Here is a 24399-nt window from a genome sequence, read left to right on the forward strand (position 1 = left end):
ACCTAGAGCAAGGGTCCGCTGAGAAGCTTGCAGGCCCCTTCCCAGGCAGCAGGCTTTTCTCTGCAGGGGGAGCCCCATCTGCAGCTGTCTTTCCAGCAACTTCCACAAACTAAGGAATAAATGCATGCAATCATCTCTCCTCCAGGCAGGGAGGGAAGCACCCAAAAGGGAAGGCAGATGCTCTACTCTACTCAGCCTAGGTAGGCACTGGGGCAGTGGCTCTCCTTCCCTGGGAGACTTCTTTGAGCAGTGGGGGGGGAGCATTTCCTGCTCTTCCTACCCAGCCAAGGGTCACGTGCCCCTGGAGAGGACATTTAAGGGGTGAGTGGAGAGCCCTGGGAGCTTCAGACCAGGTCTGTCTCTGACCAGACCCCAGGGACCCCGAGACCCGGGGTGGGGGTGGGGGCAGGGCACGGCAGAGTGACTGAGCAGCCCGTCCAAGGCTCTTGACCCCAAATTTCTGCCTTCCAGTTTCTTCCTTCTTTCTATCTACTCCACCGCACCCACGAAACACGGGGGCGCTCACGCGGACACAGGTGCACGCTCACACGCGCACACGTACCCTGGCACACATCTCTGTCCTTGGCCTCTGCAAGGCCAGAAACACCCCCAGTACCACCAGCCCAGGCAGGTGTAGCACGGACGGGGCGCGAGAGGGGCGGAGGGCCTCCTGCCCCTCTCCTCAGGTCCTCTCTCCCCCCGCCGGGACCCTATTCATTCAGAACCTGCGGAGTCCGGGACCGCCCGCCTCCCCTCCCCCGCCCCGCCCCTGCCCCTCCCGCCTCTACCCTGGGCCCTTTAAGTGGGTTATTACACATTATTACAGGGAGAGTCCTTTGTACTGGGGCCGGAGGGGAAGACAGCCGGGAGAGAGAAGCGGGCGGAGGGGAGGAGGGGGAGAGCGAGGGAGAGAGAGGGAGAGCGAGGGAGAGTGCGAGCGTGAGCAGAGCCTCCCGCTGCCGGAGGAAGGGAGTGACTGAGGGGCTGGCTAGGGAAGGGACAGGATGCCTTAGGAGCCTCCCGCTGCAGGACCCCACGACAGGGAGGAGCTCCAGGCAGAGTCCGAGGCTGTGGTAATGGTTGGGGTGGGGGAGTCCCCTCAAGGGCCCTGAGCGCCCCGGCACTGCCTCTAAGGGAGCTCCAGAAGTTAGCATCAGTGGGACTCGGAAGCTCTGATCTCAACAAGTAAGTTGTCTTCTTTTCCTTCTTCCTTTTCTCCCCAGCTCACTGTTTTGGAAGGCAGGGTGTGCACTCCCAAAGTGCCCCTTGCCCCTGGCGGTTAGCTTTGCCAAGCACCGGTCACTTTGGGAGCCCATGGGGACAGCGAAGGGCTTAGGGCGGGTTAATTTTATTATTTATTTATTTACTTACTTACTTACTTACTTATCTAATTTAAGACCACTGTAGCAGGTTTAAAGTCCAACCATCCAGCCGGGAAATCCGAGCTCCCCAGAGCCCACAGGTGTCCTGGGCACTGGGAGTTCAGCCTTCAGAGGGCTAAAAACATGCTGTGCTGGTACCAGAGCTGGGGTACACACCCCCCCCCCCAAGGAGATCTTGAATGCCCCCTGCCTGCTCTGAGAGGCCAAGGCAGTAGGGAGTGGGAGGCACCTTTCCCCCAGGTAGCAGCTCTGCTTTCAGATGGGGGGTGCAGAGGGCTGGGGAGGGGCAGCGACCTCCCTCAGAGCCTCTGACCCTCAGCTTACTCTTGCTTTCTTTTAAGTCTGGCCAAATTGGAAACATGGCCTTTGCTATTTCTGCCCTCCTTGCTGCCTGGTCACTTCCTGCATGCCTCCCTATCTCTTTTTAAACATCTTTCCAACTGTTCAGAAAGGCCAGGAGTCCTGGCTGCAAAGGCAGGGACGGGGATAGGGAAGGCCATCGTTATTTCCCTTCTCCCAAATCCCTGTGTCTCCCTGGAGAACCATCTCCGCTTTCCATCAAACAGTGCTGTCCCTCCTTCTCCCAGGACTGGGGAGAAGCCTCATGGCAATGGGACCGGGGTCTGGCCCCCCAAATTTCCAGGGTCTGGCCTAAACATCAGGTCAGGTAAGGTGAGCCTAGCACTATTCCCAGAGCCCCTTTCCACCACCAGAAGATCAACAGGCACATGTCAGAATGTGCCAAGTGCTTTGCTCTCTCTTGATCCTTTTAATGAAACAGATTTTGCATCCTTTTCCTACAGCTGAGCAACAGCCCCTTGGTGAGGCTGTGTAACTTTTGGGAGGTACACAGCTTACAAGAGAAATTCTCACCTGGGTCTGACTCCAAAACTTACTTTCCCCCCCCCCTCGGGCTCTCTGGTCCACAAAACACTTTTCCATGTGGGAGAGAAGCAGTGAAAAACAGCTAATATTTATGGAACCAAGAACTGAGCCAGACACGGTCGTATGAGTTCATCTGGACACCAGTCCTGTGGGGCGGAGGTCATTCACCGGCTTTACAGATGAGAGAGACCACAGCTAGAGTTGAGAGCGGGAGCCACGGCAGAGTGCCATCCTCTAAACCCCTGTCCTCTGACTTCAAAGCCAGACTTTTTTCCCTATTAAACACTAACCCTGAAAGGCACTGACCTTCCCAAATCTGTGTCTTTTCCTCCAAGCCGGGTGTAAATCCCATCAGCTGGCTGGATGAGATCCTGGGGCACCCTAGAATCTGGTGGAAGGACCAAGCAGGGTGGATGGCATGGGAAGTAGAGGCAGAGGCCCTTGGTTGGGCTCTGACACGAAAAGCTTGGTCGTACTGCCTGGGATTTTAAACTATTGATCTGCCTCGAGATGGCCTCACTCTGCTTTTTGGCAATAATACAAAGAAATGGTCATTTATTGAATGCTGACTGTGTGATCTTAGGCGTTCGGTGTGTGTGATGGGTTTGCTGCTTCTTCCATCCACTGCTTTCCCGCCTTCCTCCCAGCCTCCTCTTCACCTCATCCCACCCCCTATACTACCTTGGACCCAAACAATCTGAAACTAAGTTCAGAGAGGAGAGACTTACAGCCTAAGGATAGAAAAAGACAACCTTCTTTTACCCTGGAAGGAATGTGTTGGAGCGTTTATTAAGTGTTCATTACTAGTTGGGTTCTGTTTACTAATTATGAGGTTGATAATAAATTATTACAACAGCCTAAATGATCCAGACAGCACCAGGGCTGCCACCGAAAGGGGCAACGCCATGTAGGGAGCTCGTCTGCACATTCCAGGGAAAGACAGTGCTCCCTAGGTCCCCCCAGTCATGTTCCAGATAGCCTCTCTAGCTCGGTGACTGACAGGGGACCACTCACACAGACTTCTCCCGTCCTCTCCAAAAGCCACTGTCACCTGCTGGTCCATGTCACAGGCAGCATCCGCCTGAAGAAACTCCTCAAAGGAGCTCACCCACAGTACAGAGAGAATGAGTGAACTCCAACTAGCAAGCCGTGCCCCTGGAAGAGAAGACAGGCAGACCTGTGAGCAGAGAGAAGGGGCCGGCCCCTCAAGCTGGCTGGGGCTGTCCTGAAACGGCTCTCTTCCCTGAGGATGAAGTCAAAGCTTACTGGGATTCCCCAGGGAGAAGTCTCTCATGGGTACCCCCGCCCTGAGTCTGCGGGCACATCGTGAGCAGAGCCACGCTCTTCCACTGGGGGTCCAGCAGAAACATCAGTGTGGCTCTGTCACAGATGTTCTCTCTGCCCTACTGTCCCCGGCAAGCAAGATCCCCGTGGGGCTGTCTGTCAGTGCCCGCCTGAGGTTCTCAGCCAGGGACTCGGAGACTCTCGCACTGCTGGAATCACCTGTGCGGAAGTTAACCCCACAGCAGGGAAGGGACAACTCAAGCACCGCGCCCCCCTGTCCCCACTTCCCACCTGCCCTGCAAAGGACCGTGCTCCCACTGCCTTCTGTGGGCCAAGCCACACATGGGTGTAGGCAACACTCACATTCTTGGAAATGATATCTACTTCTGCTTCTTGTTTTTAAATCAGTTTCACGGCCCTTGATTTGATCGCTTAGCATGTGGCAGGAGTACATAATTTTGGAAAACCTTGGAATGGGATCATTTGGGCAGAGTAATGCTTTTCCACTCAGGAGCGTGAGCGCCAAAGCTTACGTTTTCTGTGCAATTCTGCTCAAACATTAAGGCTGGGGCGGCCGGCGGGGGTGTTGGGGATATACCATGGAGAGAAAGGAGGAGTCCACAAGGTGGTTCAAAGGAGCCATTTTCAGATTCAACTTTTCACTGCGTCTGAGCTACAGACTGGCCACGGGGAGCTGGCAGCCTTTCCAAGAGAAGGTCCATCATGAGATGTGCTTTGTGGAGACAGTTGTCAGCCCATGGAGGAATTTTTCTGTTTTTCCTCAAGACGAGAAGCATGTGCAGTGTGGCATTTGAAAAAAAATATCTGAATGTATTTCTCTAGGAGACTTGAGGGTGGCTTTCTCTGGGATTATTTTAAAACCGATGGGACAGCAGGCCCTTCCTGAGACCCTGGCTGCCTGGCTGCCGAGGGCCGGAGTCCTGGCCCCCGGCCAGTGCCCCAGGCTTATCTAGTTCCTCCTACCTTGACATTCTGATAAGTGAGCTATTCTAGTCCGCAGAGCCCCGGATGGCAGCAGCCCTTGCCAACAACTGTGTTAAGTTAAATGTCAGAGCCAAACCTTTAACACCTGACCCTGGAGCTCCTGGCTGGTGTGTAAATGCTAAGTTCCATTTTAATTCCAGCCCAGAGAGGACTGAGGGGCAAAGGTCAGGAATCCCCGGGACCAGTCTGTCAGGTGGCCACAGCACTTCCTCATCAACCCATTTGGTGGCCAGCGGGGCTAGGGGCCAGAGGAGGGGGGTCAAAAGGGAAATACAAGAAGGGGGAAGGGGAGGAGAGATCATGACAAGCTTTTAGCATCTCCTTCCTCTCTCCTGTGAGTCGATTGGTGGAGGCCCACGGGTGCACCCATCGCAAATGTCCTCTTCTCACATTTTAGGCCCCTTACCTGAATATCACGGAGGCCCTAATGCCATCGTCCTGCCTTCTCTCTTGCTGCTCATAAAGGAAAAGGAGTGTGGGGAACGACAGCAGAGAAATGCTATTGGGGGACCCTGTGTCCTGTGCGTTTTGCTCTCAGAGTCTGTCCCTTCCAAGATGGCGGGTTTGAGGGCTTGATGTTCAAGAGTCTGGCCAGGAGGAGAGGCAGAGGAGCCACAGGGATGAAGGTATTGCCTCTGCTCCAGGAAGGCGGCCGTCCAGTGGGGGTACCAGATCCTGCCGGTGCCTGGGTCCGAGAGACCCTGACAGACAAATGTTATGCCCAGCCAGCGACCCTGGGCTATCCCAGACAGCAAGGTATGCAGGCCTCACAGCCCTAGTCAGGGTGCCCGAGTCACTTCAGAAAGTGCCCTTCCTTGGACTCAAAGTCACTCACATATTCCTTGAAAGATGGGAACGGAGCTCCTACTACAGACCATGTGTTCGAACCTGTGTTACGGGATTAGGTCCTTTACACACCTTGCCTGCCCGACCTTGGAGCTCTCTCCGGGGACTGACTGAGGAAAGCAGATGTGCCCACGGATAAGTTATAGAATCAGAGAGAAGAGCCATCGCAGAGAGGCAGAGGGGCCAAAGGGAGGCCGGGGAGAACCAGGGAAGACTTCCCAAGGGGGTTCAAAAAAGCAGCGAGGCACCAAGAGAGAAGGGAGCCCACGGAGGGAGCCCCAGGAGGCCCTGAGACTGGCCTCTGCTTGCTCTGGTCTTTCCCTCCATCTATGTGCATATACTGATTCTTTCCCTTAAACGTTCATGCAGTAAAGCATTTCCATCACAGCAAGGATCTCTCGTGTTGCCCTGTTTTTAGAGCCAAATCTATTTCCCTCCTGCCCGACCTCTTCCTTAGCCCCCAGCAGCCATGAATCTGCCCTCCTTTTTTACAGTTTGTCAGCTCTAGAATGTGATATAAATAGAATCATAGGTATATAACCTTTGGGTTTTTCAATCAGTATAATTCTCTGGGGATTCATCCAAGGGTGTGTGTGTGTGTGTGTGTGTGTGTGTGTGTGTGTGTGATATTTCGGTGTGGTTGTTGAATTTGTTCAACCTTTACCCCTTGAAGGACATGCTTGTTGTATCCAGTTTGAGGTTTCTATGATTTAAACTGCTCTAAATACATGTATAGGGGGTTTTCCATGAACTTAAGTTTCCATTTCTTTGGGATAAGTGCCAAGAAGTGCAATCGATGGTTCACACGGTAACTATGTTTAGTTCTTTAAGAAACTGAAACATTGTTTTACCTTCCTATCAGCAATGCAGGAGTGATTCTTTTTCACTACATCCTTGCCAATATGTGGTATTGTCACTATCTTTCATTGTAGCCATGCTGGTAAGTATGCAATATATCTCATCCTGGTTTTGCATTTCTCTAATGGCTGATGATATTGACTCTCTCTCCACGTGCTCCTATGCTCTCCATTTGCTCTCCGTATGCTGTCATTGCCTAAATATCTTTTCATTTCTTACACCCATTTTCTAATTAGATTGTTTGTTTTGCTGTTGGATTTTGAGCATTCCTTAAAGATGTGAGGTACCAATCCTTGTCATATACATGGTTTGCAAACATTGTCTCCTACTCCAAAGCTTGTCTTTCCATCTTAAGAGGGTCTTTTTTCAGCATACACTTTGAGTTTTGATGGGGTCCAATTTATAACTGTCCCCTTTTATGGATGAGGTTTTTGGTGTCAAGTCTAAGAATTCTTTGCCTGCCATAGATCTTGAAGATCTTGAAGGTTCCCTCATGTTTCCCCCTCATAAATGTTGTATAGCTGTATCATTTACATTTAAGTGCATGATTCATTTTGAGTTAATTTTTATATAAGGCTTGAGACTTAGTCAAATTCATTTTTTTGGTCTATGGATATTGAATTGCTTTGGTGCCATTTGTTAAAAAGACAATCTTTCTCCCATTGAATCCCTTTTGCACTTTTGTCAAAGACTCCTTGGGTGTATTTATGAAGGTCTTTTTCTGGGTTCTGCTCCATTGGTCTATGTCTATCTCTCCTCCATTACCACATAGACTTAGCTATATAAGTTTTAAAATTTAGTAGACTGATTTCTTCTACTTCTTTCTTTTTCAAAATTGTTTCACCTATTCTAATTTCTTTCCTTTTCAATAGAAATTTTAGAACAATCTTCTCTACATCTATAAAAAAATTCTTGTGGGATTTTGATAGGAATCGCGTTAACCCTGAATATTCAGTTTGGGGAGAATTGGCATCTTCACTGTATTGAATCTTTCAGTCTACGAACATAGTATATTTCTTCACTTGTTTAGCTACTCTTTAATTTCTTGCATCGACATTTTGTCATTAACACCAATTCTTTCTGATCTGCCATGAACTAACTGTGTGACCTTGGACATAGCACTTAGTTTCTCAGACCTTCAGATTACCATCTGTGAAATGGGTATAAGAACATCTACCTTGAGCAGGCATGGAGAAGATTATTTAAGACAGCAAAGGAGAGGAGTCTGTAGTATACCCAATGTAGTACGCCCAGTGACATACTCCCTTTGATAGATCCCATTCTCTGTTCTTTCTTTTCTTCTTCCCGACACTCATTTCTGATGCCCCACGGACTTTTACTTTGTCTCCTTTCCAACCTTTGTTTCTTGACCTGCTTTCACTCTCAATTCTTTGACTTTATTTTTTTCTTACTCTCACTAGCTTTTCCTGTTAATTCATTCTCCCACAAGATTTGTCTCATTCCTCTTTATTGGAGCATTTGGGACATTTTCTTTTTTTTTGTTCTTAGACTTGGAGAGTGACTCTAGAGCCAGTTCACCTGGGTTTTAATCCATGCAAACACCAGCTTTGGGACAGTGGGCTCACCCTCCCTTGTGCCTCAGTTTCTTCATCTGTAGAATGGGGGAAACAGTACCCATCTCATGCCTTTTCTGAAATGACTAAATGAGTTAATATAGGTAAAGCATTTAGAATGCAATCTGGTGTAGGGTGAGCCCCCAATAGGTTTCAACTCCAATTATTGGCATTTTACCTGCTGTGCCTGTTTCTCTGGTCTTTTCTCCGCATTCACTCACCTTCTATCACCATCCCGTCTTTTTCATTTGTACATAAGTACATTCATAGTCACATTAGCCTGCTTTCTCGTTGCCATCTTCTCTGTACCTCTCCGATCTCCTAGGCTCTAATCATCATTGATAAATTGGCACCAGACCAGGAAATCTGTCCCTTGGGCTGTAGGCAGGAAACAAGTGGTTTTTCACTTTGATTTAATTATTAATCTCCTTTATTATTTAATGCAGAATACATACTCACAGTGCAGGGTTACAATGAAGAGAATGTATCATAACTATGCAGCTCGCTTTCAAAGAGATAGTGGGCTTGAAAAGGAAAAGTACTGGATAGACAGATACAAATGTGGGGAAAATGGAAAATGAATTAATTTGATTTTCATGCCCTTTTACTCACGATTTTTCATACATCATCTGCAAGGGGCTGGGTGGGTGAATTGGGACTGTGGCCAGTAAGCCATGGCTGAGTATTAGGAAGAACAGACATCAGGAGCCCTTGGGTGGCCCACAGCAGCCTGCCAAGGAGGGCCATGAAATATTCCATCTTACGCAAATGAGAGCCACACAGGTTGGGAACCTCAGTCACAAGCTTTCAGGCCTGCTCCATAGAGGTCCAGCTCAATCATTAGGCACTATATGAAATGTTAAGTTGCTGGAAATGTACTCACGACATGAGTAAGACTTACAAATCTGTATTCCATAACCTGAATTAGGCCTAATTTTGCCCTTTTAAAATTTGCTGGATATATTTGGTCTCCCTTAAATATATTCAAATAAATCTTTTAAGTACCATCAGAATGATTTTTTTGTCTCCAAAATGATTTTTTCTCCAAAGAACTGAACTCCACCAGCAAATGCCAGATCTGTTGGCTCCTGTTTTCAGACAAGAACTCGGTATTCCAAAAAAAAAAAAAAAAAAAAAAGCTCTTGAGTGAAACACGATTTAATCCTTCTCTCTTTGCTTTTTATCTTTATTGTGAAGTGTCAGTATTTTTGTTTCTTTCATGACAAAGCAAGCATGGTATTTTTGTTTCTTTCATGACAAAGCAAGCATGGGATGAGTCCACAGCCCTTCTGATAGAGCATGTGTTTCTCTGCAGATACCATAAAATAATGCATGAGGTTTTATTACTTCCTTAGAATTGTGGTGCCAAACCCTCCATGGACACAGTCTGAGTGAGCAGCTAGTTACCTTTCCTTGTCTGGGCTGCCCAAGGCTCTGAACGCCCCAGACTCATCTTCTGGGGCCCCTGCTGACATTGACTGGTGCCCTTCAGGGCAGAGCCAGAAAAGTCAAGGTCACCCATTTGGCCCATTGTTGCATTTGTCTGTGTTTATACTACATAAATCTTCACGTTCAGTATTATTACATCTACCGCGTCATCACCTTGGCAGTGAGTAAAGCAGCATTTATGTGTCCTGGGTAAGCCACAGCTCTCCCACTAGAAAGTGGGATTCATATTATAGGATTCTCATGAGCCCACCCAATTCTGAAAGAGCCCGAACAGAGATGCCAATTTCCATTACTCTTCCATCACAATTCCATATAATAATAACACTGCTTTGTTGCATACCTTCTAGCCTGGAATAAGATAGGTTAGGGAACCAGGTACCTCATGCCATTATTTTCTTGAAACAACGGGAACTATTTCCTTCACATTAGGATTCCCTTGGATATTTCCAGTTCTTACATAGGAAGGAGACCCAGGGTTGGGACTGCAGCAGCAGTGTGTAATTCAGGGCAAGCTAAGTGGGCAGGAAGGTCAGGATTATACTTCAGAACTAAGATCACACTGTCTGGTGCCCTGGACTTGGATGGATGTCAGGTGGGACAGTGGAAGAGTGCGGGCTCTGCGGGTCAGCACCAGGCAGCACAAAGCAGGATGGGCTGTTCTGGGGTCACGTGACTTTCACTCCCCCACCCCCACTCCACGCACCCCCCACCCCGCCTTCCCTGACTCTCCACCTCCTTACCTGTGGGACAGACACGTTGATCTTACTCTATGGTGTCGTTGAGATGATGGAGTTAACATAAACAAGGCGCCTCTTCTGATCACACGCACACACAGATTTCTCTTCCAGGGCTACTCGGCAAAGAAAAACAAGAAGTCAGCATAACGAGCTACAGCCAACAAACTGAACTCATGCTTAGAACAATAGCAGAATGAGTAAAGGGCATCAGAAAAGCTGCACAGGTGGGCTAGATGTTCCCGAAAGGGCTTGCTCCTGGCAGGGTATCTCTGACTCAAAACTGGGGACAGCTGAGGGACTCTGGGGAACAGTTCTGGTCCGTACCTCCACCTTGACTTGGCTTTAAATACCAATCGTATTTAAAGTACCAAATACGGAGGGGCCAGAATCAAGGGCGCCCCTCAGAGGGACCAAGACCACCCTGGGGTGGAGGCCGGGATGCCTGGGCTGGGGAGATGCGTGCAACTGCGAGCGCTCCCCAGGAAGGGGCAGTGTGATCTGGGCCATGTAGGGGTCCCTCAGCAGCCTCCTCGTCCACCTGACACAGCAGCTCCCTTGCAGTGGCCTTCCCAGCTAAGCCTTCAGGGACATGGTGTGCCAGGACACCCGCAGTGATGAAGTGTCCTATCTGACAAAGTCCATTCTTCCAACAACCCTGTCCCTGGCTCCATGTTCCAATGAAAGCCCTTCACCCTGCTCCTGGCGCTCGCACCACCACCCCACCCCTCCCCGCTGTCACATAGCCACGGGAGATCCTTGCATTCCAGACAGAGGGGTGCCAAATTTCACTTTGGCTGTAGCCGATCTCGCCAGAGTCCCCTTCACTGGGCATTCAGCTTGGAGCCGAGCTACGAGTATGCATCCCCAAGCCCTTGTGGGCCCCTGAGACTGAGGAACATGTTGGGCATAAGACCAGCACCCATGGTCTGACCCTACTCATGTCAGAGCCTCACTGTCCTGTTATCCCAAGATTTCCTAATCCCTGGGGGGTCAACAGTCATTACATCTGAGCCAGAAATGAGCTTGGGAGGTGACCGGACCCATGCTCCTGTTATTATAGCCCTCCTCTGGGGAGAGAGCTCCTTCCACATTTTTTGATGCATTTAAAGTCAGAAATTTCTCCCCGCTGAGAACCACTTCCACCATGATGGAAAGGGAGGCCTGTGATGCTTGTCTGGATTCTACCGGTGACAGCATGCTTGCAAAGTGTGCGGCTGGAGAGGACAAGGCTGCTAGCGGAAGATGCACTGTAGGAAAGCAAGGGGGTCATGACAGCTGTCTGCCCAATGGAGGCGACTGCAGAGAACAAGGCTGTGGGCGAGGAGACAGGGCTTGTTAGGACCATGGGAACCAGACTGGTGGGCACCAGAAGAGAAGCCCACACAACCCTGTCTTTGCTACAGTATGAGTCCTGGGATGGCCTTCCGGCGTCCTTTGTGCTCGGGCTGACAGGTTGTGTTCATTGAAGACCGATTAGCGTGGAGAATTTTTTGGTGCTACCACAGCTCTTCACACCATGCTCAGCATATCTCCAAGTCCAGTGTCCAACTTGTCCACGTGAGGAAAAAGCCTATCTCTGACCCAGGAACCCTGAAGTATACATTGGCAGCCGACACACTGACGCGGACTTGCAGACATACTTTCTTTGATAAACTCACTGGTTCAAAAATAGTTGAATTAATGGTCAGTGTTGAAAAAAAAATTTCAGGTTTAAAAGTCTTTCCTTCTAGCTTTTCTGCAAAAAGAGAGAGGAAGGTCTTACCACAGCAGCTCCACATTCTTGCGTGGCAGCCCTGAGCTCTGGCCGGACAGTAACGACCTCGGTCAGGAGGCGCGTGTGCTCGGCTCACCTCACCTCTGTCCCCATCACTCCCCGTTGTGTTCCCAAAAGCCAGAGCTAGTTCTGGTTCTAATTATGTGTTCACATCATTGCTTTACCCAGAATAAAGAGAATTTTATCTCTCAAAATCTTTTTCTCTATCACAAATCTGAAAATGAAGGTCTAAGAAGAGCTTATATTGGAATCAAAAAACAGGTAAAGGAGAATTGCTCTCAGCGGAATCCGCGGCTGCTGGGTACTTGTCTCTTCCTTGTAAGGGGCCATATTGTCCAAACACAAACATTTCTATTTTTCTTTTTTGTTCTTCCCTTTTTAAAAAGATTTAAACTTAATTAACATATAATGTATTATTAGTTTCAGAGGTAGAGATCAGTTCATGAGTCTTTTTTTTTTAAGATTTTATTTATTTATTTGGCAGACAGAGATCACAAGTAGGCAGAGAGGCAGGCAGAGAGAGAGGCAGAAGCAGGGGGAGACCCACGAAGCAGAGAGCCCGATGCGGGGCTCGATCCCAGGACCTTGGGATCATGACCTGAGCCGAAGGCAGAGGCTTTAACCCACTGAGCCACCCAGGCGCCCTCAGTTCATGAGTCCTATATCATACCCAGAGCTCATTACATCATGTGCCTCCTTATGTCCGTCCCCCAGTTGCCACATCTATCCAGCCCCATCCAGCAACCCTCAATTTGTTTTCTATAATTAAGCGTATCTTATGGTTTTCTCCCTCTCTGATTTCGTCTTATTTTATTTTTCCCTCCCTTCCCCTATGCTCCTCTGTTTTGTTTCTTAAATTCCACATATGAGTAATATCAATTGCTGATTGACTTATTTCTCTTAGCATGATACCCTCCAGTTCCATCCACAACATTGCCAATGGCAGAATTTCTTTTTTATGGCTGTGTAATAGTCCATTGTATCTACACGCCACATCTTCTTTATTCATTCATCAACACAGACATTTCTGGGAGTGGAAGGGGCGTTCGGGGATTACACCTGAACAGGTCTTAGCCAGGACATATGGACATTCTCTCCTTGGAGTAATTCAGTGCCTCTGAGGGGCAAATGTTGCCACTATTAGAAAAATCAAGGACCCGCTGTAAGCCACAGCAGGAAGCACTCTGAAGGCAAGTACTCTGGAAGGTACAGCCCCTGCAGGAGGAAAAGGGAAAGGGCTCCAGGCAGCCTGGGCATGTCAGGCAACATGGCAGCAAATCATGAACTGAATCATGGTACTGATCAGGTGTGTGTCTTTCTGGCGGTTTCCTGGGTCAGGCATTTCAGGGCCTGACCCCCACTAAGGCTCAGATCCTCTGACAGCCCCAGGGACCAATAACCTCAGAGGCAGACTTATTTAAGCCTTCAGTGGGACATTGCATAAAAATAACCTAGCACAGAGATGGCACGTAACAGGTGTTTGGTACATGAGCTTCTCACGGCAAGAGGGTCCCCTCACTGCACTCAGCATGTACCTTCTCCACCAAGTCTTTCCTGACCCTACCTCACTCGCCCTGGTGAAGCCAAAGTAAGAACTTAGTCTTGGTCTTTCCATCACTCTCTACTGCACTGACCCTGCACACTGACTGTGTGTCCCCACAAGACCGGGACACCCCCACAGCAGAAAATACAGCCATGGTACACAATATCAGTTGTTATGAGAATCCCCTGGGCCGGGGTCTCCTGGTATGGGGCGTAGGCATCAGCATGGGGTCCAGCTCCCGGCTGATTGCAATGTGCATCCACAGTGGAGAAGCCCTGCTACTCAGAGGACCAGCAGCCTTGACACGGCTGGGAGCTCTTTGATAAAATGCAGACTCAGAGCACTCCCGACCAACCTAATCAGAATCTGCATTTTCACAAGATCTCTGTGACTAGAAAGCACAAGAGAGCCATCGAAGTGCTGCTGTACCTCCTCCTGCCCCCAGGGCCCAGCAGAGTAGAACTTGCAGTGACTGGAGGGATGGGGGGGCGGGAGCGGAGGGGGGGATCACAGCAGGTGTTCACTGATTGGAGGAAGGAAAGAAGGAGGGAAGGAGGTAAGGAATCTGTGGTGCAGTTTTCAATGGCCTTGCACACCTAATATACCATGTGCTATCATCCAGAGAGTTTCTGAACTTGGGTTCAAAAAATAAAACCACAAAACATCCAGGAATTAAAGACTAAGTTCCCACCCAAGTTGATAACAACAAATGGCAGCTGCAAAATGACTGGGCTTTAAAAGAAAATAGCCGATGGCTTTTTAAAGATTTATAACTCTTGAGTTCTTCAGCCATTAGACCTCAAAATGCACTAAGGTTGTTTTTTTTGGGGGGGGGTGTTTTTGTTTGTCTTGTTTTTTAAAGGATGGTAATTTCAAAAGCCAGGAAATTAGGACTGACCCCCTGGCCAGAGCCAGCCCATTAGCGTGGTTTAGACACAGGTTCGGGGGGCTGGGGCCATCAGACGACCCTTCCTTGGCAAAACGGGCCTCGGACATGAGCTTCTGGGCCAGGAGCCTGTGTGGTCTTGCTCTCCCCTGGCCCCTCCGAGCCTCTCCAGCTGCTGGTTCCACCATCAGAAAGGGCAGCTGCGGCAGCCAGCAGGAAACTATAAGGCAGAGGTCAGAATTGCAGTTTCTAACATTTTGTCCTCCAGCGGGCTGCTGAGAAAAGGGGGGATGCTGGGGTTCCCCCACTGGTTGTGCTGGACTCCCGGGGAAACCCCAACCCCACGCCCCAGGCACCCCTACCCTAAGTCTAGGGACTCACAGATCCCTGCTGCACCGGGCCTCCCCTGTCATGGTCACTTCCCATGGCTCCCGCCTCCGGGCTCAGGGAAGCGGCTCATCCTGACCCAGGAGAGGAGCAGAGGATCTAGCCTGACCAGAATCTTAGCACCAGAACAGTCTCTGCCTCTGTGTAGGACCACAGGTGAGACAGTTCTTAGAAAGTTCTTCAGGCACAGCTGGGAACTCCTCTCCCAGCAGCAGTTCTGTCCATTGCAACCACTGCAGGTTCGAGAGAGCATCTCTGCAGCCCCTGTGCAACTGTGGGCAAGTTATCTAAGCTCTCCCCCAGTTTCCCTCTTCGTGGAATAAGACGGTGCCTCCCCGTGGAGTAAATGAGGCCATGGAAGCAGGATGCTGACCCACAGTAGGAGCCCCTGAACTGCTTGAACCTCCCTGCCCCATCCCCACAACTCCAGCCCTGGGTGGAAAGTGAACACTGGCTTCGGCCAGCACTGTGCATGCGCCTTCCTTCAGTCTTTGTGGTACCCTCCTTGGCTGGCACCGTCATGATCCCCATTTTGCAGGAAAAATAACTGAGGCTTTGAGCAATAACTTCTCTGGAAATTCCCTCATCTCAAGGTGAAATCAGAAGATGGGCGCTCATGTGAGAGTCAGCCTTCCAATTTACTACCTGGTTAGCCCCTTCTATTCTGTTAGACTTATATTTGTGCCTTGGCAAAGGACCACAGACTAAATGGTGTAGAACAACACCCAGTTTTCGGCTCAGGATTCTGAAATAAGAAGCCCAGGCATGAGATGACTGTGTTCTCTGCTCAGGGCCTAACAAGGCTAAACTCCGGGTGTCAGCAAGCTACACACTCCTGGGGTTGTGGCAGAATTTAGGTCTTGGAGATCAGAGGAGGAAGTCCCTGTTTCCTGGCTGGCTGTTACGGCGGGGGGTGCTGCTGTCAGCTCCTAGAGGTCCCCAAGTTCCTTGCCACGTGTCCCTCTCCCTCTCCAGAGCTAGCGAAGAGCCTCTCCCTCTCATTTCATTCCTCTCATAAAGCCAATCTACTGCTTCAGGGGAAAACCCAGTCCCCTTCAGGGCTTATCTGATTAGGTCTGGCTCACCCCAGACAGTCTCCCTTTCTTCAAGCCAGCTGTGCCATGCCATAGGAGCATCATGGGAGTGGTATCCTATCCCCAGTTCTGGGGGCAGGAATCATGAGAGCATCTTTGAGTTCTGCCATCCTGCATGTGCCTTTCCTGACACGTATTTCCTTGATAATACCTTTGGTACTTCCTGCTCATCTTAAAGGTCCTTGAGGGCACTGGGGTGACCACCTTAGAGTGTGTTCATAGTTTAACAACCAGTACAGCCATATAGATTCCTATAGAACAGCATACAAATACCTAGTCTGAGATAGGAGTATATACTCCTCCATTACCCTTATCCCATACCCCAGCCTTATCCCATATCCCAGTCTCATCCTATATCCCAAAACTCTGGGAAGCAGATATTGACCCAGAAATATAAGACAGAAAGGAAGAAATCATTAAGGATGTCTGCCATCCTCATTTCAGCAGTAAGGAAATTGTGTCTGAAACAAGAGTCCCAGGGGTGCCTGGGTGGTTCTGTCGGTGAAGCGTCCAACTCTTTTTTTTTTTTTTAAAGATTTTATTTATTTGAGAGAGAAAGAGATCACAAGTAGGCAGAGAAGCAGGCAGAGAGGAAGCAGGCTCCCTGCAGAGCAGAGAGCCCGATACAAGGCTCGATCCCAGGATCCCGGGATCACGACCTGAGCCGAAGGCAGAGGCTTTAACCCACTGAGCCACCCAGGCGCCCCGCGTCCAACTCTTGATTTCAGTTCAGATCATGATCTCTGGGGAGTGGGATCCAACCCCCACATCTGGCTCCATTCTGGGCATTGAGCATGAAGCCTGCTTCAGATTCTTTTTCCCTTTCCTTCTGCCCCTCCTCTCCCACACCCTTGCAGAGTCCCTTTCTCTCTCTCAATCTTTAAAAAAAAAAAAAAAAAAAAAGACTCCCAGCCCAGTGCTCCCTTCAAGAAATCCTGCTGGACCTCCAAATGCAGTTTCTATCAAGATGCTGTGTCCACGGGCTCCTACTTTCTAGAAAAATCACCCCCATGACACAGGGCTTTCTTTACTGTGTGTGTGTGGTGGGGTGTTTGGGAAGTCTTGATATAGAGGTCCACGTAAAAGTTTGTCAGAGTCACTCATGCATCACCTAAAATACAACCTCCTTTGATTTTGCCTCTTTTGATTCTTTCTCCGTTTGTGTTTCTACATCAAAGAGTTTAAACCACTTTGCTGGACTTCGGGCTCCGTCTTCCCAAGAGTTTTAATCATTTCAGGGCCCAGCTTCCTATTAGCAGACGCAGGAGATGATCTGGACGAACCGCCTCAGCCAGGCTTGATGAGCTTTAATGGGATTTGCTGCCATTGGTGCCTTTCCCGGGTCCAGCAGGGAGCACCTCTCACACTGGCTTGCCTCCTCCAGCCCAAAGCCCTTCCCCCTGCCTCTCTCTCCATAGGTGGTTCTGCTCAGAGCCCTGGGCTCAAAGGGGAGCGGTGCTAGCCTATAAGCTACACGAAGTCTGGGTCTGCATTCCTCTTATTTCCTGCTTAATCTCCAGCTCTTATCACAGAAGCTGGACGATCACAATCCCTCAACTAATGCTGAATGGGCACGTGAATGGAATAGATCAGATCTGGAAAATCAGATTGAAAAGTTCATCTCCATTGCCCTTGGAAAATTATTTTTATATCATGGGCCCACAGCACCGGAGGCCAATATTTCTAGAGGGGGCATTTCATTTACTCTTAGGAAGAAATCTGGGGCAGAGAGGGTCTATACCTGTCAGCTTGCTGACCTTGCAAGTGGCCCACTAGTGTTTTAGGTACTTGACTTAGATGCTCTAGGTCTCTCTCTTCATCCTCAAAATAGGAGTTAATGGGATATTGCACTAAATTCCACTTCAAGGAGAGTTTATGAGTATATATTCACATTTATACTTATATCTATGTTTGTATTCATATAGTCTTTCCCTCGATCCTCATAATAGCCCCCAGAGCTGGGATGGCAGAAAATATCATCTGGGGTTTACAACAGAGTAAACTGAGGCAAAGAAAATGAACAGTGGTTTTGCTTGGGTCACAGAACACGTTCCTTGGAAGCTGAGCTAGAACCCATATCTCAGCCTGGGCTGAGCGAGGAAACACTACTTGTGCCAAGAATTCTAGCACACTTGGAGGATGGATACCAATTTCAAATCTGAAGTGAAACCTTTCCCTGTCTGCTGGACACAAAAAAAATTCTCAGATCTTGACTGAGGTGTCCTAGAAAACCTTTCTCTGTTTCTAGTACAGTGCAAGGCTTTCTCCTACGAGAACCTATGAAAGTATTTTTAAAAATAAAGAAGGAAACAGTGCAGAAAATCGGCAGGAAAGCTATTTTTCTGGAAGAGCTGAAGGCAGGAGAATGTGCTATGCCAGTTGCCCTAACCAGTGACTCATTCTGGCCAGCACTTTGCCCGCCCTGCCCAACACCAGTGTCTCAGGGAGTCCACGGACAGCCCTCCCATTGGACCCCTAGATCCCCCAGGGATCCGAAGATCCCCCAGGGCATTGGAAGCAGCAGTATTTCTCACCCTTTTTGGGCATCCCTGAGTCCTCAGTAAACAATGTCAGACCCAGGGGCAGAGCAAAATCATGTTTATGATTCTGCAAAGCAGCACCAAGCCTCCTGCTCCTTGTTTCATTTATCTTTGTAGCTGCCACGTGAGGGAGTGGGGAGCAGGTGGCCCCATGCAGAATGGGAAATTCTGAGATGTCTGAGACAAACAGCCCTTCGGATGACCCTTCAATCCGGTATTTTAAAGGTTACCTTGAAATTGCCACAACCACCAAGGCAGCAAAGAGAAAGGTCTGCAGGGAACATCTGACTTTTCACGATGGGGGAGATCTTCCTCTTGGCTCATAGAACATTCAACCGGGTAGTTCTACCAGGTTCCCTGTTTCCCGGGAGTGGGGCTGCCTGTGAAATGAAGACAAGCCTGCTTGTGAAGATGAAGAGCTGAGTAAGAGCATCCCGTGAGGTGGATTCCTCCCGGATCAGAAGCTCATAGAACTTTCTGGAGTGAGCACCTCTTCAGTCTAAGCAGGAGCCACAGAACTTCGATGTCTGCAAGCCATCATATGGTGGGGACCTTGAGACCCCAGGCTGGAGCAGATAACCTTGATTCAAACCCTAACTCGGCCACGTAACTACTTGAGCTTCGTCTTTGCCTAAAGATTGGAGGGAGTGTGGCATTTCTGCTCTAATACCTTTGTTGTGAGCTCATATAAATGAGCTAATGCATATACATTTCTTAGCACAGGGCCAGCTTGTGAATGCTCAGAAATGCAAGCTGTGGAGCTTATAAGCTTATTAGCTGTGGAGATTCTCATGGTCTTTCCTGGCTGCATCAGAATCTTAAAGTATTTTCAACGGGAGTGTGCAGAATATCAGAAAAACAGCAGACTGTTCCAGATGTGTGGGTGTTTCTTTAAAGGGTGGCATAAACTCCAAAACATGGTACATTCTGTTTTCAAAGTTATTTTTTATTGAGATATTTTGTTGAGATAACGGACATGAAACGCTCTAGTAGTTTAAGGTGTATAACATAATGACTCTGATATATGTGTATTTTGCAAAATGATTGCCACAATTAATTTAGTTAAGATTGGCACTGCATATAATTACAATTTTCTTCTTGTGATGAAGACTTTGAAGGTCTACTCTTGGTATTTTTCAGATAGACAGCATGGTACTGTTAACTCTAACTGCCATGCCATACATCACATCCCCAGGACCTAGTTTACAACCAGAAGTTTGTACCTGGCGACCACCTTCCCCACCTTGCTTGCCTGGTATACCCTCTCCCTAGCAACGACCGATCTGTTCTCTGAGTTTGGCTTTCATTTGTTTGCGTTTGATTCCACATAGAAGTTTACGGCCCTTTTGAAAACCTTAGGAGTGTTAATATCTTGTCCATTTCATTTTTTTAGAGGACAGGGAATTACTGTGTCAAGATTTTTAATGGTGGGTCTACACAGCGATCTGTCATATTAGTAAGGGCTCAGACAGCCACAGACTCCCCCTTCAGACAGAAGGAGTGACCACATGGTGAATCAGACACTCGCTGCCTTTTTCTTTCTGTCTGCTGCTAAGAACTGAGACATAAAGGAAGGAGACAGGGAGCTATAAAGAGAAAAAAGCACAGGCTCTGGGCCCCGTGAGCAAGAATCCAGCTATCTGCTCTGCCATGTGAGTGTCTGATGGCCCAGGTTATGGCTTAACCACTTACCTCTTTCGGACTCTCATTTATTTTCTTATTTATTCATTCATTTATTCAACAAGTGCTTTTTGAGTACACAGATGTCCCGGGGTGCCCTCAGGGTATTTGGAATAATGTATGAGAGAACAAAACAGACACCACTGTGCCCCATGGAGCCTACATTCTGACAGAGGAGGAGAGACTCCTAGAAATAAAGACGATGCATAAGCCCTCAGTGTTTACCTACTGGAGATCAAGCTCCAGCTCCAGCTGGGTGCTGTGATAACAAGTGACAGTCTGTGTGTATTGCATGGACTAGAGCAGGCAATTAATAAATTGCTGTGGTTATCATCTTTTTGAATTTCTCCCAGATTTCTTAAATCCTTTCAATGCCATGTGTATTTTGCACCTGCATACTTATCCATTCAACAAACTACTATTGAGCTGCTATTGTATGCTAGAATCTGTAGTAAGTGCCAGGGAAACAAGCAAATAATATTTTTTAAAAATGGTGCCTGCCCTTGAAGACTCTGCTGTCGGGTCCACTGTGCATTAGATGAGGGCCTTGGAGAGCACAGAGGCAGGTGTGATCTTGAAGTCTTGTGTTTCAGTGAATCAACACAGTCCCCTTCACTGATGATGTCTTTTTTAACTCAACGCATCCCAGCTATGGCTGGCGATTCTAGGAATGCTATGAACCAGGACATGGAGATTGGAGTCACTCCCAGGGACCCGAAGAAGATTCCCAAACAGGCCCGCGATTACATCCCCATCGCCACCGACCGCACTCGCCTGCTAGCAGAAGGCAAGAAGCCCCGCCAGCGCTACATGGAAAAGAGTGGCAAGTGCAACGTTCACCATGGCAACGTCCAAGAAACCTACCGATACCTGAGCGACCTCTTCACCACCCTGGTGGACCTCAAATGGCGCTTCAACCTGCTGGTCTTCACCATGGTCTACACCGTTACTTGGCTGTTCTTTGGTTTCATTTGGTGGCTGATTGCTTACATCCGGGGTGATCTGGACCATGTTGGTGACCAAGAGTGGATTCCTTGTGTTGAAAACCTCAGTGGCTTTGTGTCTGCCTTCCTGTTCTCCATCGAGACTGAAACCACCATCGGGTATGGCTTTCGGGTGATCACAGAGAAGTGTCCAGAGGGAATCATACTTCTCTTGGTCCAGGCCATCCTCGGCTCCATCGTCAATGCCTTCATGGTGGGGTGCATGTTTGTCAAGATCAGTCAGCCAAAGAAGAGAGCAGAGACCCTCATGTTCTCCAACAACGCGGTCATCTCCATGCGGGACGAGAAGCTCTGTCTCATGTTCCGGGTGGGGGACCTTCGCAACTCCCACATTGTGGAGGCCTCAATCCGCGCCAAGCTCATCAAGTCCCGGCAGACCAAAGAAGGGGAGTTCATCCCCCTGAACCAGACGGACATCAACGTGGGCTTCGACACTGGGGATGACCGTCTCTTCCTGGTGTCTCCACTCATCATCTCCCATGAGATCAATGAGAAGAGCCCTTTCTGGGAGATGTCTCGGGCCCAGCTGGATCAGGAGGAATTTGAAGTTGTGGTCATTCTAGAAGGGATGGTGGAGGCAACAGGTAAGACACTTTATCTTGGCCACAGAACCCTCCCACATCCTGGGAGTTTAGGGCACTAGGACTAGAAGATTCAAGTTGGTGCCTAAGAATCCTGGGATTCTCAACCAGCCCAATCTCTAACTGTGATCTGAGGGGTATCATTACTCAATTAACATAGAGTAATAACAAGAGTTAATGTATACTGAACCCTCTAGTTCCTGTGCATAGTTCTAAACTTTAAACATAGAGAGTCACACTTTAACCCACTGAGCCACCCAGGCGTCCCTAGAGAGCACTTAATGCCTTTCCACTCTCAGTGAGATGACGTTCCTTAGGTTACAGATAAAGAAACAGAGGCACAGACCAGCAAGTTATAGGTCTACTTTTGTCCAAGAACAAGTCGTAGAGCTAGGATACCGGTGAAGGAAGGGGGCCCCAACCTGGCCCTTGCTTTCAACAGGCTACTCTGTCACACCCCATCCTGGGGCATGTGTCTACCCAAAAAGAGGTCCATGATCAGATAGCTTTGAGAAAAACAGTGAACTAGGGTGCACAGGCTTCCTCACAGTAGAACTTGGTGGTGTCCAGCTCATCTGGCTGCCTCCACCCTGGAGAAGGCTGTCCCTGGGTTTCCCTGTGGAAGGCTGGCTGAATGGACAGGGAACAAGCCAAAACCAGGACACCGGCATTCACATGTGCCCAAGCCAATGCCCTCTAAGTAGCCAGCCCCACACCTCCCTGCTCAGCTGCCAACTCTCATGGGCGGTTGGTAGCCAGGAATTTCCACCATTCCTCAAGGCCAAGGTCTTGGTGCGGGGCCCCCGGAAGTTCGAGGCCCCATTCCAGCAGAACCCTGAACCCTCCTTCTTATTCCTTCTCTTCCTTATGCCCTCTCTCCTGGTCACCCAGTAGACTGAGCACTTGTAGACCTCGCTCAGGCTTGGAGTGATACCTATTTTTCTGGTTCCTGCAACGACACTGCAGAACCCCACCAACCCCATTTAACAGACACGGACGCTGCATCACCCAGCTTCGTGGAGACAGTGTTGGAGTCATGTCTTTCACTTATGAGTCTAGAGTGTTCTCTACCACACCACACTGCTCCCTGAAATTTCAGGGCCCAATCACAGAGATGACCAAATAAGCCTTCCTCACTTTTCGGGAAGGTAGTTGCTGCGTGGGAAACTCAGATGGGGCCTCCACAAACCTTCTCATTCGGCCGGAGCCTGAGGGACATGGCTGGGGGTACGAACAGGCTCCAGGGACTGGCACGGATGGGGGCTGCTTGGCCATCTGCTGGGAGCTGGAGCCTGGCCAGGCAGCATATGGTGGCAGCTGAGGGAGCCCCTGGGGCCAAGGACAGTCAGGAGGCAGGAAGCCTGTGGCAGAGCTGGGGGCTTGCAGGTCACGCTGCCCTTGGTCCTGGGCTTGGGATCAGAACACTGGCTGAGTGTCTGGGGGAAGAGCACCACTCTGAGGCCACAAAACAAGGGTCATGGCAGAGATGTGGTCACAAACAGGAGAATTGTGCCTTGCACGCCCCCCATGACTTCACTGCCACCTACCGTAGAGGGATCAGGTGGTGACCCAGCAGAACTGGGCCCTTTCCTAAGTATCCTTCAAGGTCAATGACCCACAGGTCACCTGCCCTGTCTCAATGACCTTCTCTCCTCCCATGAGTGCAGGGGGTAGCCCTGGGATAAGGAAAAAAGACCCCCCACCACATCTGTTATCTCCCTGACTTCTGTGGCTTGGTGGCGACGTTACAGAGCCGAGCATGCACTGCTGATTCAAGACGAGTTTGGGAAAACGCAGTTCTCCCACAGCCTGCCGGTGTATGTCTGGGCAAGTTGCTTAACTATCAGCAAATCTCCTGGGGTCGCTGGGGGAGTTAGAGGATTCGATGGAGAATCATACGTAAAGCACGGTGCCTGGAATGCCCAGGGGCTTCTTTCCTTCCCAAATGCATGCGAAGATGATTGCCAGGGACACAGGTGGGGTCCCTTGCTATGGGGGGCCCACTGCCCCATCCCAAGGGGTGAATAGAACAGGAAGGCCTCCAGGACATATGGCCCATGGGTTCCCATGCAGGTCCCATCCCGGTGTCTTTCCTGAGGCCCCCGAGCCTGCCGATACCCGGTCTGGGTCTAGGCTGATCAGTGCCCTGCTTGGGGCCCCTACATCCCTGCTGGGCAGTGAAGAGGGAGCACTGCATGGGAAAGCCCAGCCCAGGCCACACCCTGGGAGCAGGGGCAGGTTGCAAGCCCACGGTGTGGGGGGCACCTTGGGGGTACCCAGAACCAGAGCACAAATGGGTGGGAAGCAGCCTTGCCCTTGGGTGTGGTGTGCACAAGGCCCCTGCCAAAGATTGCCCACCCTGGAAAGTGGGAGCCGGCCTCTCCTTCATTCCTGAGAGCACATGCCAGTACCTTCCTTGGCCAGAAGATTAGATATCAGCAAGCTGCTTTCCTGTGACCCCAAGCACAGAGGCTTCCTCATCCATAAACAAAGCTGCTCTCCTCCCTGGAGAGAAAGCAACACCTAAAAATAACATAGGCCAGTGACGGCTGGGGGGACAGGGAACGGAGGCATTGGAGCATGCTGAAATCAAGGAGCCAAGGTGTGTGTGTGTGTGTGTGTGTGTGAGAGAGAGAGAGAGAGAGAGAGAGCGCACGCGCGAGTGGCTTCTGCCCATACGCGTCTAACCAAAACAATCCCTGTGTGTCCTACAAGACTGTCGGCTTCTCTACATTCGCACCACCTGAATTTATCTTTATTCAAACCCTTGAAGAGGCAGGAGCCTCTTCTGTGTCTCAATCTTCTAGTCCTTAATGTTGTTCTCAGGAAACATGTCCCTGGCTCTAGCTATTCCAGAATTATCCACTCTGATCTCTAGGAAGCTACCCCA

The 24399-nt window shown here is 49.5% G+C and overlaps 1 protein-coding gene across 3 annotated transcripts in view; it reads left to right on the forward strand.

Annotated features, from left to right (window-relative positions):
- Positions 1–816: 816 nt before the first annotated feature.
- Positions 817–24399, forward strand: part of KCNJ5 (potassium inwardly rectifying channel subfamily J member 5) — a 28106-nt gene continuing 4523 nt past the window's right edge. The window contains exons 1-3 of one of the 3 annotated variants that reach the window (XM_082682792.1): positions 817–1185; positions 18362–19164; positions 20574–21512. In XM_082682792.1, the coding sequence (XP_082538918.1) occupies positions 20576–21512 (937 nt within the window). In that variant the 5' untranslated portion in view covers positions 817–1185; positions 18362–19164; positions 20574–20575. Of the gene's footprint in view, positions 1186–1969; positions 2050–18361; positions 19165–20573; positions 21513–24399 lie in introns of all 3 variants that reach the window. The other 2 variants (XM_082682793.1, XM_082682791.1) reach the window with 2 other exon arrangements.

The sequence above is a fragment of the Mustela nivalis genome (genome assembly GCF_964662115.1).
Source record: "Mustela nivalis genome assembly, chromosome: 9".
Taxonomy (NCBI): domain Eukaryota; kingdom Metazoa; phylum Chordata; class Mammalia; order Carnivora; family Mustelidae; genus Mustela; species Mustela nivalis.